The following is a 12,867-nucleotide window of genomic DNA, read 5'->3' as shown; positions in this document are numbered from 1 at the left end:
GTGACTAGGGAGTTATCTCCCTTTCTTACCCAAGCGTAAACACCACTGGGTATCCCATATCTCCTGATGTAACAGGAATGAGATGTATGACCATATGTGCCACAGTAATGGCATATAGGAATTCTATTTTTCTTATTTGAATTTTTATATTGGCGTGTTAGAAGTCTCCTATATGGTCTATTTTTATGGGATGAGGGAACATACCCTAATCTAGTATGGTCACCAACGTTCCTTGTTTTTCTAAGCAGAGTGTCTAATTGGTTTTTACTATTTGTGAGTTTTGCGAGTTTTTCATTCAGTTTAAAATTTTCGTTTTTCAAGTCCTCGCAAGACTCACAAGTAGTATTTTGACATAAGTTATTATTCGAGCAATCGCATGAAGCACAGGAAAAAATTAGATCTAATGTTTCTCTTTCCAATAAAAATTAGATCTAAGGTTTCACTTTTAGTTTTAATTCATCTAATTCTTTCTGCAGTTGGATTATTTTTTGTTGGTTTAGCAAAATTATTCTTTTACTCTCGTTACTTAATTTTGCTAATTTTTTAAGTTCTTCATGCATCTCAACATAAGCACTATATAATATTTCATATGAGGGAGAATCGGAAGAAGAGGATGATGTGTTAGAGTATACCCCATCTGAAGTATCCTTGCTACCTGATCCGTAAGCCTCATCTATTATCGCCGTTAAGCACAGCTTCGTGGTCTCCTCTTCATATGAGGTGCTTGATGTTGTTTCTTCCTCCGGTACATCCCAGACGATGTATGCTTTCTTTGACTTGAAATCCCGGAGAGTGCTATTCTTTGAATCAACTCTTTTTAAGTAAGTGGGGCACTGATACTTCATGTGTCCCGGATTACCACATTCATGGCAAGTGAAGCTCTCCTTTGTCTTGCCTTTCTTAGTTGATTCACGCGCTTCTTTCCTTTGGAATTGTCTAAGTCCTCCTTTCTTCTTCAAGAAATTTCCAAATTTTCGCACAAGGAGATTTAGCGTTTCCTCGTCAATGTCTGAATTAGAGTCGTCATTATCTATCTCTTCATTGGGTTGGGATGTTGAAACTTTGAGAGATATTCCCTTCTTTTTGCGATCGGACTCCTCATGCATGGTTAGACGCCCAAGCTCCATCTCATGCTCCTGAAGCTTTCCAAAGAGTGTTTCCAAAGGCATGGAGCCTAGATCCTTGGACAACATGATTGACGTCACTTTAGGTTGCCATCTCCTGTCAAGACAACGTAAGACTTTAGTAGTGAGCTTTCCTTTGGTGAACATCTTATCTAGAGCAATAAGATGGTTAATAATGTGAGTGAATCACTTTTGCATATCGCCGATCGATTCACTCGGTAGCATACAAAATAAGTCATATTCGTGAGTTAGCGCGTTTAGCCGGGCGCGCTTTGACCTCGCTAGTGCCTTCGTGAGTCACTTGTAAAATGTCCCATATTTCCTTGGCACTCTGACATTGAGACACCCGAAAGAATTCATCGTAGGATAGGGCCAAGGTAATGATGTTTTTGGCGCGAAGGTTGAACTGGACCTTCTTGCGCTCCTCATCGGTCCATAAACGTTTTGGCTTTTCTTTCGGTTCGCCATCCACTAAGTGAAGTGGGACGAAGGGACCACTGATTACGGATTCCCAAATATCCGAATCAATAGCCTCAATGAATATTTTCATTCGGACTTTCCAGTAGGTGTAACCCTTGCCACTGAATACGGGAGGGCGGTTAATGGATGCACCATCACCACCAAAGAGGTTGGTGTAACCCATTTTAATTCCCTTCGAATCACGAGGATGAGGTTGAGCTAGCACGTCGTACTAGCTCTAATACCACATGTTAGGTATCACTGGCCTATGAACACCTAGAAGGGGAGGTTGAATAGGTGTAGCGGTTATCGATCACCGCTTCTTGAACCAAAACCCAACTATTGGAAACAGCCCACTTAATCGATTAACAACAAGGTTTAATCGATTAACTATTGCACAGAACATAATCATCAGACATGCAATTTGCACAGTAATTAAAACAAAATTGAACATATATAATACATATATTTTTACGCACAATTATTAAGCATATGTCAGTAAATAAATATCCAGAATTTCAATTACAGATTCAATTTATAACAGCAAGAAACTTAAAGAAGATAAAGAGAGAAAGAACAGTGCACAAAGGATTTTTATCCTGGTTCATTTGCGATCCACTGCAAACTACATCCAGGCCTCCCCTTCTGGTTCAGGGAGATTTTCTTTCTTCACAATATTGAAATATGGATACAAACACCAATTCAATTACAAGCACATAGAACGCTCCTTTCTTGAAATCTAGGACCTCTAAATCCTTGGTTTGAGTCTACCCTTTGCCTGAGAAAACCTTTCTCGCAAAACAGCCCCAACCAAGATTCTTGTCCTCAAATCAAGACCTCCTAGCCTTGGTGAAGAACCTCAATCTCTGTGGTGATCTCACACCAAGAGAGAAATCCAGAATACACAAAAAAACACGTTAAACATCAAGGTATACTAAGCACAATACTGCTTGGAATATAACATGAAAAAGACTCAAAGATTACCCCTTTTACTAACCACTTAAGCCATCAAGATTCAAATGAGTTAATCAAATGCAGTATACAGATAATTTCTCTCTAACAATATCTAATGCATGAGCATGTGAGCAAGATAAGAATGGATACAGAATTATGCAAAAACAGTAAGCATATGATAACAATCAAAACAACATAATTTCTCTCTTCTCACGCTTGCAATCTCTCTTGCAAAAACAGTAAAACAAGTATGCAAAATGTTCTCTAAACAACCCTATACAATAGAATGCAATGCTATGGTTCTCTGAACGTTTCCTCTTATTTATAGCGTAGAGAATAGGCGGTTACATTCGTTGCAAAACAGTTTAAACAGTTAAACAGTTAAACATGTAAACCAGATTTCAGTTATAACAAATAACAGACTAGTTAATCGATTAAGACTCTTCGTTAATCGATTAACGAAGCAACAAAATGACACAAAATATAGTTCAAACAGAAAACACATTTAATAGAAAAGCAGTTGCGTTAATCGATTAAGTTACTACGTTAATCGATTATCTGGAACATTAATGTATATGTTTTAAAAGGTAAACTTCTCATATGTTATGCACAATATATATACATGTTCTATTAATTATATTATGCCTAATAGGCACATATAACATGTATGATAGATGCATGAACATACAATTAACTAGATGATATGTCTCATGGATATGATATGACAATTAAGATGGCTTAAGAGACTAGCACCTAGGTTCACCTAACCTATACTCACTTACTACGACAAACATCACAAACTACTTAGATTATAGACTCAATTTACACCCTAGTCTAGATATGACCAAATGAGCATAAGGCATGTTGATTGTTGAGCCATCATCAAGCTTTGATAGAATCTTGTCTTCATCAAAATATAGGCAAATACATGCTAGTGTTATCCTTGACACTTTGCACTTTTTTGGTTTTTTGGAAAATTTATCTATGAATAATTAAACATGAAGATTTTGTGAGGAATATAGAAAAATGTTACTTTGTGACAAAAAGTAAATGTTAGAAAAGTCTTACCCATGAGTTTTTCAGTTATAAAAAAATTACGTGCGAAAATTTAAAGATGGAGAAGTTGAGAGGAAGGCAGATAAATTTTAATTTCTGACTTGAAGGAAAAAAAATGTTTTTTTTAAAATCAAAATTGCTATATTTTAAGGGGCTAAAGATACTTTAGCCATTTCAAATACATCCGAAAATTGCTTAAAATTCAATTGCTAACTTGTACCCAAAAATAGTTTAATGTTTAACAAAATTAACAATCTATTCATAACTTGAAAACCATCTCAAACAATGGAATTGGCAACACTTGCAATTCTTGGCCAAAGATAAGCACACTCCTTCCCAATTGGCCCAATGATCGCAGAACCTTTCATTTCTCCTTTTGGATTTACAATAACACCAGCATTATCTTCAAAGTACATGAAGACCCCATCCTTTCGTCGCCATGGCTTACGTTGCCTCACAATAACAACAGGCAAGACTTTCTTCCTGAGATCAGGCTTCCCTTTTTCATAGTAGCCATAACCATGTCACCAACACAACCAGATGGCAATCTATTCAAGCGGCCCTTGATACCCTTAACTGATATAATGTAAAGGTTCTTAGCCCCTGTGTTGTCAGCATAGTTCACGGTTGCTGCAACTGGTAAACCCAGTGACATCCTGAACTTGTTACCAGCACTACCACCACGTCCTCGCTTCGATATCTTCTGTCGCTGCACAACATGGAATATTTGAGTACATGAATGAAAAAAAATGTTAGAAAAATCTTAACCATAACAAAGTGGAAAGACATATGAATACGAGATTTGATGAAAATTGAGAAAGAAAGATAAAGATATAAGAAATGGAAGATAGATAGAAAGAGGAAAAATATGTGGATGAAACATTCAACATACAAAATCAATCCAAATAATATAGCTTGCAACATGTAAAAACAATTTAACATTGGAATATAAAAATAACATAACGTTACAAAAAATGGGAATAAATTATATTTTTACAAATATAACGTTTAAAATTGTCCCATTAATATTAATCATCTACGGTTTATAAGTTAAACTATAAAGGTTTATAATGTGTAAAAAATGTCTCATTAATATTAGTTATCTAAGATAGTAAAAAAAAACAATATAAAGTAAGTAATACGGTGTTCCATTAATGGTTGCACCTTTAATGTAGCCACATTCGAGTTAGTTGACATGCATAACATAACATGTTGGTGATGGAGTATCTCCTGGTACAATGAGATAAATTATCTCCTCCTGCTAGTGAAATCATGACATGTGTCATGTTTCATCATATTCTATAAAAAAAAATTAAAAATAAACAAAATAGCACACATATCACATTTTTACTGGCTAGAGGAGATAAGTTATCTCCTGATATGAGGAGTTACATATTCTCTAACATGTATTAGCCATGCATATTTAAATCCATTTTTATGTGAAGACAAAAATAGTTTATTGTAAGTATAGAACAATGCATTCAATTAATAATAAGATAGTATATAATAATGCATTAATCTAAAGTGACAGAAATCACAAATTTTATTTGAATCAAAATGTATATAGTCAAAGTCTTTACAAAGAGTATTCAAGATATAATGAGATGGATGTCCTAGCCTAAAATGCCACAAATCAAAGAATGGTACAGACAAAACATTATTGACCAATAAGCAGGCAATTTCTTTGAAATTCTCCTAAGAACATATAGGTTGTTCCTAACTTCAGCATGCCCAATCATCCTCAAGGTAATCATATCCTGAATTTGACATTTCAATCCATCAAAAATTAGCTTACAGTTTTCAGAATTAGTTAGTTTATGGATTGATATAAGGTTAAACTTAAAATCAGGTATATAAAGAACATCATGCAACATTAATCTTTCAGAGAAGGTAATTGAGCCTGCAAAGTTAGCTTGTATGATGGAGCCATTTGGCAGGCTCACTGAAATAGGCTTTATCTTGTGATAAGCATCAAAGTTGGACAGATCAGGGCAAACATGATATGTTGCCCCTGTGTCCAGTATCCATAATGTGGTGGTACCTGTAAGTCCCTCGTTCTCTTCAGATGAATTTGCCTTGTTAGGGTCAAATGGTATGATGCTTAGCTGGTTCACTTTGTGTCTTGAGGTAGTCCTCCCAATGTTCTTGAGTAGTGACTCCAATTGGGCATATTGCTCTGCACCAAGCTGAAAATTTCCTTCCTCTGATTCTTCATCCAGTTGCATAGTCTTGCTACCCTTGTTATCGATAGACTCATTGCCTATTGCAGTGTTAATTGAGCTAGCCTCTTGCCTAGGCTTGTTGCTTTGATAGTTAGGTGGGAACCCATGCTTGAAATAGCATGTGTCTATAGTGTGGTTATCTTTTCCACAATGAGTGCATACCTTTTGTCCACTGTTCCTTACATTATTGTTGTATCCTCTGCCTGATCCCTTGGTTCTCCCTTGCTGGTATGTGCCTTTTTGTGATGATAGCCTTGTTCTCCATTGTTGTCTTGATTCATTTGGATCTGATTGCTGTCTTTTGTCACTGGTGTTAAAGAGGGCCTTTGGATTTGTTTGTCTTGGCTCAACTAGTTGTTCTTCTTGCTGTAGGAGTAGAGAGCATGCCTTGTTTATCTGTGGTAGGGGTTCCATGAGCAAAATGTGTGCCTTGATTGTGTTGAACTCGTCATTGAGTCCCTTCAGGAAGCAAATGACATACTCAACGTCCCTATGGTTCTTGACAATTTTCATCATTTGACATTTGCATTTTGTCTCGCATTGGCAGCTTGGCAGTGGCCTTAGTGACTCAAGTTCATCCCAAAGGGTCTTTACATCAGTGAAGTATTCAGAGATATTCTTGTCCCCTTGCCTAATTGAGTGAAGTTCTTGAGAGACATTGGATATTCTGAAATAGTTCCCTTTGGACAATCTTTCTTTTAGGTCTTCCCACAGTTCTTGGGCATTGTCTATGTAGATGGTACTTTGTCCAATCTGCTTTGTCATGGATCTTGTAAACCATGAAAGTATCATTGTGTTGCATCGTTCCCATGTGTCGTATTCAGGGTCTACTTCACTTGGAGGCTTGATTGAACCATTGACGAATTTGAATTTATTTTTGGATAACAAGGCTCTTTTCATTGCCCTGCTCCTGGTGTGGTAATTGCTTCCATCTAGTGGAGGTGTTACAAGAACTGCTCCAGGACTTTCTCCTCGATGCAGGTAGTATGGATTTTGTATGTCATTGTAATTGGAGGCATATTGGGTTACCTGAGTTGCTTCAAGGCTTTCCATTCTTGATGCCTTTGTCTTGAGGGAGAAGTTGTTTTTATGCAGTGTTGTTGATCCCTCTCTGATGCAGAGTAGAGGTTGCAGCAGGAATGTGGAGGATCTTCAAGATCTGATACCATATTACTTTTGTTGAAAAGAATGAATTATTATTTATTTTCTTACCTGAAGAATTGAAGCAATTTGCCTTATATAACCAAGTTCATAACAGATTGCTTGAAGGAAAAGCAATCTTATGAACTTAGTTAGTTACAACTAATTCCCTAACTAATTATGCTTTAACCATTTTGGTAAACAATGATTAAGCAACATAAAATAATATAGCCCAGGAGAAAAATGGTTAGGCCCATGTGTAGCCACCTTGGCCAGGCTAGATGGGCCAAAGTGTCCTCTGGTGCAGCAGTGTCCTCTAGTGCAGCAGCCTTGCCCATATGACCGTGGAAGACTGGCGCATGACTTGGTCGTGACCGTGGAAGACTGGCGCATAACTTGGTGCGTGACCGTGGAAGACTGGCGCATGACTTGGTGCGTGACCGTGGAAGACTGGCGCATGACTTGGTGCGTGACCGTGGAAGACTGGCGCATGACTTGGTGCGTGACCGTGGAAGACTGGCGCATGACTTGGTGCGTGACCGAGCCAATCTGACCGAGGCAGACGAGTCAGGCTTGGTGCGTGTTCGAGCCAACCTGACCGAGGCAGACGAGTCAGGCTGCTTGATGCGTGACCGAGCCAATCTGACCGAGGCAGAGTGAAATCTGGTGCGTGGCCCTGTGTCTTGGCCAGGGTGATGCCAACCCAATGTGCATCAAATTCCTTTCTTAACTTCATTACCCCCTCGCAAGCTGGAGAATATATATCAAGAATTCCCAGCTTGGATAGTAGAAAATGAAAAGGAGTAGGATCTAGTGCCTTGGTGAGAATATCCGCACTTTGATCTATTGAAGCAATGAGCAAAAGATGGAATAACTTGGACTGCAATCTTTCTCTTACCACATGACAATCAATGTCTATGTGCTTAGTGCGTTCATGGAACACAGAATTTGCAGCAATGTGTCTAGCCGAATCATTGTCACAATACAAAAGAGCAGGCTTCACATAGTTGACTTTGAAATTATCCAGCAAGTAGGTAAGCCATTGTATCTCACAAGAAGTGGTTGCCAAGGCTCGATACTCTGCTTCTGATGAGGAACGTGCAACAGTGGTTTGCTTCTTTGATTTCCAAGAAACTAATGAATCTCCAAGAAAGACACAGCAACCAGAGATAGATTTCCTGGAATCAACACAAGCAGCCCAATCAGAATCACTAAAAGCTTTTAAATGAAGGATAGAATTAGATGAATAGAAGATACCTTGGCCTGGACTCCCCTTGATGTACCTTAGTACTCGAGTGAGAGCCTTAAAATGAGTGACAGTGGGTTGAGCCATAAATTGACTCAACTGTTGAATAGCATAACTAATATCAGGCCTTGTGTTAGTCAAGTACAACAACCTACCAACCAATCTTCTATACAATGAAGGATCTTCAAAGGCAGGAGCATCATCTTGGTGTAACTTTGTTGTTTTTATGATAGGAGTAGGGACAGGCTTGGCTGCCAAATACCTTGTATCAGATAGTATGTCTAATGCATATTTTCTTTGGCAAAGATTAATCCCAACTTTGCACCTAGCCACCTCTAGTCCTAAAAAATACTTTAACTGGCCAAGATCCTTTATTTTGAATTGCCTATCAAGGTGTTGTTTTGCATAGGTAATTTCTTCAATATCATTTCCTGAAAGCACTAAATCATCCACATAGATAAGAAGGGAAGTGAAGTGATGTTTATTGTTCTTGGTAAATAGGGAATGATCATGATGGGACTGAGTATATCCTAGGTCAGTTAAGGACTCAGATAGCTTTGTAAACCACTGCTTCCCTGCCTGTTTAAGGCCATATAGAGATTTGTTAAGTTTGCAAACTTTATGAGATTCAGTACAAAGAACTCCTTGTGGGATGTCCATGTAAACCTCCTCACTGAGATCCCCATGCAAAAAGGTATTGTTCACATCAAGTTGGTGTATTTCCCATCCTTGTGAGGCTGCTATTGCTAGGAGAAGTCTTATTGTGGTTAGCTTAATAACAGGGGCAAAAGTGTCGAAGAAATCAATCCCCTCAGTTTGGTTGTACTCTTTTGCAACTAACCTAGCCTTATATCTCTCAATGGACCCATAAGACTTGTGTTTAATCTTATAAACCCATTTGGACCCAATGGCATTCTTATTTGGAGGAAGGTCTACAATGCTCCAAGTATTATTAACTTCAAGAGCATTTAGTTCATCCTGCATTGCTTGTATCCAATGCTGATGCTTAACAGCTTGATTATAGTTTCTAGGTTCATTATGGATAGTGATACTCAGGGTATGGTGTAGGTGACTCTGTGAAATAGAGTCATAGGATAACACAGATGTGAGAGGGTGATATATCCCTTTTGGTTCTATAGGCCTTGAGGAGCTAAGGAGATTACAGTGGAAATCTTGTAGGTGTGTAGGTGTTTGCTTAAGTCTACTGGATATCCTAAGGTCAGTCTGAGTCCTAGTAGTCTGACTACCTTGTGGTTGTGTGGAGGAAGGGGAGACACTATCCTCAACATCTCCACCCTCTATGTCTCTGCCCTGTATAGCATCATTGTTGGGTGTCTCTTTTGTATTGTAGGATTATATCATTATGTCAAAGTCAGTGTGTCCATTATTGTCAGATTTATCCTCATCATCATCCCTAGGTTCATAAGGGAATAGGTCCTCATTAAAGTTCACATGCCTAGACACAATTATCTCTCTGGTTTGTAAGTCAAGAACTATGTATCCTTTTGTCCCATTTTTAAAACCTATGAATATGCATTTTCTAGCTCTTGGATTTAGCTTGTTTATCTGCTGGGTCAGTGTGGATGCATAGCACTGACACCCAAAGACCTTGATCTCAAGAAGATTAGGGGGAGTATTATTTATCAGTTCAAAAGGGGATTTGTTATTGAGCCTGGGGCTGGGTAACCTGTTTATCAGGTAGGTTGCGTGTGCAACAGCATAGGGCCAGAAGGTCTTAGGGAGCTTAGATTGAAACATTAGAGTCCTAGTGACATTTAACAAGTGCCTATGCTTCCTCTCCACTACAGAATTTTGTTGAGGTGTTTCAATGCAAGAAGTTTCATGCAATATTCCTAATTCAGCAAAGAAGGTAGGAAAGTTAAATTCAGGGCCATTATCGGTTCTTAAAGTCTTGATTATTTTCCCAAATTGTGTTTGTATCATTCTAATAAATTGTTGCATGAGATGCCTAGTCTCTGCCTTAGACTTCATGAGATATAACCAAGTATGCCTAGAGAAGTCATCAACTACGGTTAGGAAGTACTTGTGCCCATGTATAGAGGTATAAGTGATGGGCCCCCACACATCCATGTGAATCATGTCGAAGGGGTTCACACTTCTGTTCATACTATTTGGAAAAGGCAGCTTAGTTTGCTTGCCAAAGTGACAGAAATCACAAATTTTATTTGAATCAAAATGTATATAGTCAAAGTCTTTACAACGAGTATTCAAGATAGAATGAGATGGATGTCCTAGCCTAAAATGCCACAAATCAAAGAATGGTACAGACAAAACATTATTGACCAATAAGCAGGCAATTTCTTTGAAATTCTCCTAAGAACATATAGGTTGTTCCTAACTTCAGCATGCCCAATCATCCTCAAGATAATCATATTCTGAATTTGACATTTCAATCCATCAAAAATTAGCTTACAGTTTTCAGAATTAGTTAGTTTATGGATTGATATAAGGTTAAACTTAAAATCAGGTATATAAAGAACATCATGCAACATTAATCTTTCAGAGAAGGTAATTGAGCCTGCAAAGTTAGCTTGTATGATGGAGCCATTTGGCAGGCTCACTGAAATAGGCTTTATCTTGTGATAAGCATCAAAGCTGGACAGATCAGGGCAAACATGATATGTTGCCCCTGTGTCCAGTATCCATAATGTGGTGGTACCTATAAGTCCCTCGTTCTCTTCAGGTGAATTTGCCTTGTTAGGGTCAAATGGTATGATGATTAGCTGGTTCACTTTGTGTCTTGAAGTAGTCCTCCTAATGTTCTTGAGTAGTGACTCCAATTGGGCATATTGCTCTTCACCAAGCTGAAAATTTCCTTCCTCTAATTCTTCATCCAGTTGCATAGTCTTGCTACCCTTGTTATCCATAGACTCATTGCCTATTGCAGTGTTAATTGAGCTAGCCTCTTGCCTAGGCTTGTTGCTTTGATAGTTAGGTAGGAACCCATGCTTGAAATAGCATGTGTCTATAGTGTGGTTATCTTTACCACAGTGAGTGCATACCTTTTGTCCACTATTCCTTACATTATTGTTGTATCCTCTGCCTGATCCCTTGGTTCTCCCTTGCTGGTATGTGCCTTTTTGTGATGATAGCCTTGTTTTTCATTGTTGTCTTGATTCATTTGGATCTGATTGCTGTCTTTTGTCACTGGTGTTAAAGAGGGCCTTTGGATTTGTTTGTCTTGGCTCAACTTGTTGTTCTTCTTGCTGTAGGAGTAGAGAGCATGCCTTGTTTATCTGTGGTAGGGGTTCCATGAGCAAAATGTGTGCCTTGATTGTGTTGAACTCGTCATTGAGTCCCTTCAGGAAGCAAATGACATACTCAACGTCCCTATGGTTCTTGACAATTTTCATCATTTGGCATTTGCATTTTGTCTCGCATTGGCAGCTTGGCAGTGGCCTTAGTGACTCAAGTTCATCCCAAAGGGTCTTTACATCATTGAAGTATTCAAAGATATTCTTGTCCCCTTGCCTAATTGAGTGAAGTTCTTGCAAGACATTGGATATTCTGAAATAGTTCCCTTTGGAGAATCTTTCTTTTAGGTCTTCCCATAGTTCTTGGGCATTGTCTATGTAGATGGTACTTTGTCCAATCTGCTTTGTCATGGATCTTGTGAACCATGAAAGTATCATTGTGTTGCATCGTTCCCATGTGTCGTATTCAGGGTCTACTTCACTTGGAGGCTTGATTGAACCATTGACGAATTTGAATTTATTTTTGGATAACAAGGCTCTTTTCATTGCCCTACTCCAGGTATGGTAATTGCTTCCATCTAGTGGAGGTGTTACAAGAACTGCTCCAGGACTTTCTCCTCGATGCAGGTAGTATGGATTTTGTATGTCATTGTAATTGGAGGCATATTGGGTTACCTGAGTTGCTTCAAGGCTTTCCATTCTTGATGCCTTTGTCTTGAGGGAGAAGTTGTTTTTATGCAGTGTTGTTGATCCCTCTCTGATGCAGAGTAGAGGTTGCAGCAGGAATGTGGAGGATCTTCAAGATCTGATACCATATTACTTTTGTTGAAAAGAATGAATTATTATTTATTTTCTTACCTGAAGAATTGAAGCAATTTGCCTTATATAACCAAGTTCATAACAGATTGCTTGAAGGAAAAGCAATCTTATGAACTTAGTTAGTTACAACTAATTCCCTAACTAATTATGCTTTAACCATTTTGGTAAACAATGATTAAGCAACATAAAATAATATAGCCCAGGAGAAAAATGGTTAGGCCCATGTGTAGCCACCTTGGCCAGGCTAGATGGGCCAAAGTGTCCTCTGGTGCAGCAGTGTCCTCTGGTGTAGCATTGTCCTCTGGTGCAGTAGCCTTGCCCATGTGACCGTGGAAGACTGGCGCATGACTTGGTGCGTGACCGTGGAAGACTGGCGCATGACTTGGTGCGTGACCGAGCCAATCTGACCGAGGCAGACGAGTCAGGCTTGGTGCATGTCCGAGCAAATCTGACCGAGGCAGACGAGTCAGGCTTGGTGCGTGTTCGAGCCAACCTGACCGAGGCAGACGAGTCAGGCTGCTTGATGCGTGACCGAGCCAATCTGACCGAGGCAGAGTGAAATCTGGTGCGTGGCCCTGTGTCTTGGCCAGGGTGATGCCAACCCAATGTGCATCAAATTCCTTTCTTAACTT

At 38.9% G+C, this 12,867-nt stretch overlaps 2 protein-coding genes and 1 pseudogene across 2 annotated transcripts in view; 1 reads left to right on the top strand and 2 right to left on the bottom strand.

Moving 5' to 3' along the window:
• On the bottom strand, positions 3,872-6,868 carry LOC109326387 (annotated as a pseudogene).
• Positions 11,324-12,115, bottom strand: LOC109326386. The gene has a single exon (XM_019559072.1). The coding sequence runs from the start codon at positions 12,113-12,115 to the stop codon at positions 11,324-11,326; it is 792 nt and encodes a 263-aa protein (XP_019414617.1).
• The window catches only part of LOC109326385, a 974-nt gene continuing 552 nt past the window's right edge, over positions 12,446-12,867 (top strand). The window contains exon 1 of the mRNA XM_019559071.1: positions 12,446-12,558. Within this exon, the coding sequence (XP_019414616.1) occupies positions 12,446-12,558 (113 nt within the window). The remainder of the gene's footprint in view (positions 12,559-12,867) is intronic.

This window comes from Lupinus angustifolius, chromosome LG14, assembly GCF_001865875.1.
Source record: "Lupinus angustifolius cultivar Tanjil chromosome LG14, LupAngTanjil_v1.0, whole genome shotgun sequence".
In the NCBI taxonomy this organism is placed as follows: domain Eukaryota; kingdom Viridiplantae; phylum Streptophyta; class Magnoliopsida; order Fabales; family Fabaceae; genus Lupinus; species Lupinus angustifolius.
This window is presented reverse-complemented; position numbering and strand designations above follow the sequence as displayed.